The 2,838-nt window shown below is 40.9% G+C and overlaps 1 protein-coding gene across 1 annotated transcript; it reads right to left on the minus strand.

Annotated features, from left to right (window-relative positions):
• Positions 1 to 400: 400 nt before the first annotated feature.
• Positions 401 to 1,502, minus strand: LOC137963007 (uncharacterized). The gene has a single exon (XM_068810177.1). It carries the CDS (start codon positions 1,427 to 1,429, stop codon positions 929 to 931), a length of 501 nt encoding a protein of 166 aa, XP_068666278.1. The 5' UTR covers positions 1,430 to 1,502; the 3' UTR covers positions 401 to 928.
• Positions 1,503 to 2,838: the final 1,336 nt, after the last annotated feature.

Consider the following 2,838-nt stretch of genomic DNA (forward strand, 5'->3'; position numbering starts at 1 on the left):
TTCTACAATTTTCTCTTGAGTAAATCTCTCTCTCTCTCTTTGCTTGGAGCACACCTTGTTCCTCTTATCTTCTTCTATCTACCCGAGAGCCTTCTTCCCCTTTTCTCTTTTTTCTTTCTCTCTGCCCTTGTTCGGAATATTAGAAAATAGATCATAAATTCAACAAAAAGCTCTTCTCCATGTCCTTCAATGGGTTTATACAGTCTTGTATGATAGAAGTTGTGAAGCATCATCCTAATCTAGACTTGCCTAACTTCAAAATCGTAAAGACAAAAAACTAAAATTAGAAAATAAATAAAATTACTCCGTAGGAAAAATAAATAAAACTATAGAGGCCACACATATTAGTCAAAATGTCATGCATATTCAAGTTTCTAGATTTGAAATTGAGTAAGCTAAGTAATATAATTCACTTGCTCGGAGAAGAGGAGAGATGAGGGCGCTCCCCCCTTTCCCATCTTCATGCACGATGAGGAAGAGAGGCTCCTTGAAGTTTTCTCTTTTCAGAAGTAGAAGAAATGTTGGGATTTCAACTTAATGGAAGGTGATTCATCTTACAGTCACTACGGAACGCTGTTGAACAGGGAATTTGAACTTCTAAAGAATCCAATTTTATTCCAATTACAAAACCGCTAACATTGGAAAAAATGGATAGTCATGGCTACCGGAATGTGTTTACATCCCCGAGAAAAACCAAAATTTGATTAATAAGAACAAATTTAAGATGAGAAAAACGACAGTTTCATGGATAAAATAATTCTAGCAAGTCATGGCTACCGGAATATGTTTACATACGGGAGAAAAACCAAAATTTGATTAATAAGAACAAATTTAAGATGAGAAGAACGACAATTTCATGGATAAAATGATACTAGCAAGGACGTAATTATAAACAACTTTCACAAGGGAAAATATAAGAGGCTACGAGTTAGGTCTTTTGAGCTTCGGGGCCTAGAATCTGATTCACCACAGAAGAAGCCACCAAAATACCCAATATCTCTGCACCGGCGACCACCCCTGCTTGTGCCAATCCCCCAAAACTCACACTCGTGTCGATCTCTTTCTCCACACTCTCAATTTCTTTCCTTGCCGTTTCGAAGCCCTTCTCGGCCGCCACGAGTCCTTTTTCTACCGCCTTTTCGCCTTCTCTTAGAATTTCCTCGGTCTCCTCCTCTGCCTTTCTCAGCTTCTTTCTGATCCCAAATAACGGAATATCTTCGGCCAGTACTGGAGTGTTTGTTGCCATACAGACCCCAGTAGAGGCTGCGAGTAGGAGTACGCATTTTCGGCGGCCATGAAGGACACTAGGTTGGATATGCGGAGGAGTGGGGGCATGTTTGGTGACCTGAGCCCCGCAGGCAACCCAGCGGCCGCCTTGCGCTCGTAGAAGAGGAGGATTCAGCAGGGCATTCGAGCTTGCAGAGGCCATGGGTGGAGGAGAAGAGCAGTGATAAGAGTGGTCCGAGTCACGCGGACAAATGTGGTGAATCGTGTTTTCTAATTATTATGTTATATGGCTGCAAAGCGACGGACTTATCCCACCGACGCACCGACGTTTCTGCATTCCGAAAAGTATTATTACTACAGCTCAGTTGGGGTTGTTTTTTAATATGTTTCCAAACAAATATCTCGAGGGTATTGACAAGCTGCCGGAGCCTGGTGATTGAATAGCACAGGTGGATGAGGCAATAATAAGATGGCCTGAGTTAGTGAGTTTCCGATCCCAATCTGGCTCTAAGAAAGTAGAGCTTCAGATCACCTATAGGGCAAAATTGACTAATAAACGAGTGCTACATAAAATATAAGTTAATTCAGGTCACGTGGATTGTCAGTGATTCGATAATATTAGAAATATGATGCTAAATTTTCGGCGTTGATAAATTTACCATTATGAATAACTCGATATTATGTATATATATGTATATATATAGTATGTATATGTATATACTACATAAAATATAAGTTAATTCAGGTCACGTGAATTGTCAGTGTGATTCGATATCATTATGCTAAAATTTCGGTGTTGATAAAATTATGAATAACTCAACATTATATATATATATATATATATATATATGAATAACTCAACATTATATATATATATATATATATATATATATATATATATATATATATACACAACCAGGAGGTTCTAGAGGACTTCTTCCTCCATCGGATTTGGTCTTCCATATCCGTAAAAACAGAGGTCGTAACACCAACTTCAGAGATGATCCGAGAGAGCAAATTAAATTTAACTTTGATTGGTCAGGGATGTTGCAGGGAGAAAAATTCCCGTTCAGCGATGACGTAGGGAGAAATTCCCCGTCTCTTTTTGAAGTTTCTGCCGCGTTAGGTCATGTATCTCCGCCGTGTATCGTCCCCACGGCCACCGCCGGACACCAACAAAGTTTTGTAGGCGATGGTTTCTCGCTTCCTCCGTCGGTCACTGTGTGCGACTGGCCGAGCCTCCGACGTACGAAAGACCATTTTGGAGAAGACAATCCCTCCTGTTATGTGCTATTCAGATACCAGCGTCGTGGGGACGATGAAGGTTCGAAAATAAACCCTGCTCGATAACTTAGGGCAGATTTAATTTTGAAGCTTAGCGACCTGGACCGGATTCAAAGCCGAGTCAACCCAGCAACCCGGACCGTATAAGACTCGGACCAGACTCTGACCAAGACTCAACTTGGATCGGATTTGAATTGGACCAGATTCAACTGAGTCAACCTAGCAAACAAGCCAGAATATCTCTTGTGCTCATCGCAGGTTCTTGACCCTCTCATACTCATGTCTTCATCCATAGCCGATACAGACTTCTAGTCTAGTGACTCTCTG

Source organism: Aristolochia californica, unplaced genomic scaffold, assembly GCF_029961685.1.
Source record: "Aristolochia californica isolate CCGP_79_NKW_82.1479 unplaced genomic scaffold, dmAriCali1.0.hap1 SCAF_4, whole genome shotgun sequence".
Classification (NCBI taxonomy): Eukaryota; Viridiplantae; Streptophyta; class Magnoliopsida; order Piperales; family Aristolochiaceae; genus Aristolochia; species Aristolochia californica.

What these genes read in the sequence shown, in the direction of transcription:
- LOC137963007 (XM_068810177.1), bottom strand. Translation starts at nt 1,429, where the DNA reads ATGGCCTCTGCAAGCTCGAATGCCCTGCTGAATCCTCCTCTTCTACGA.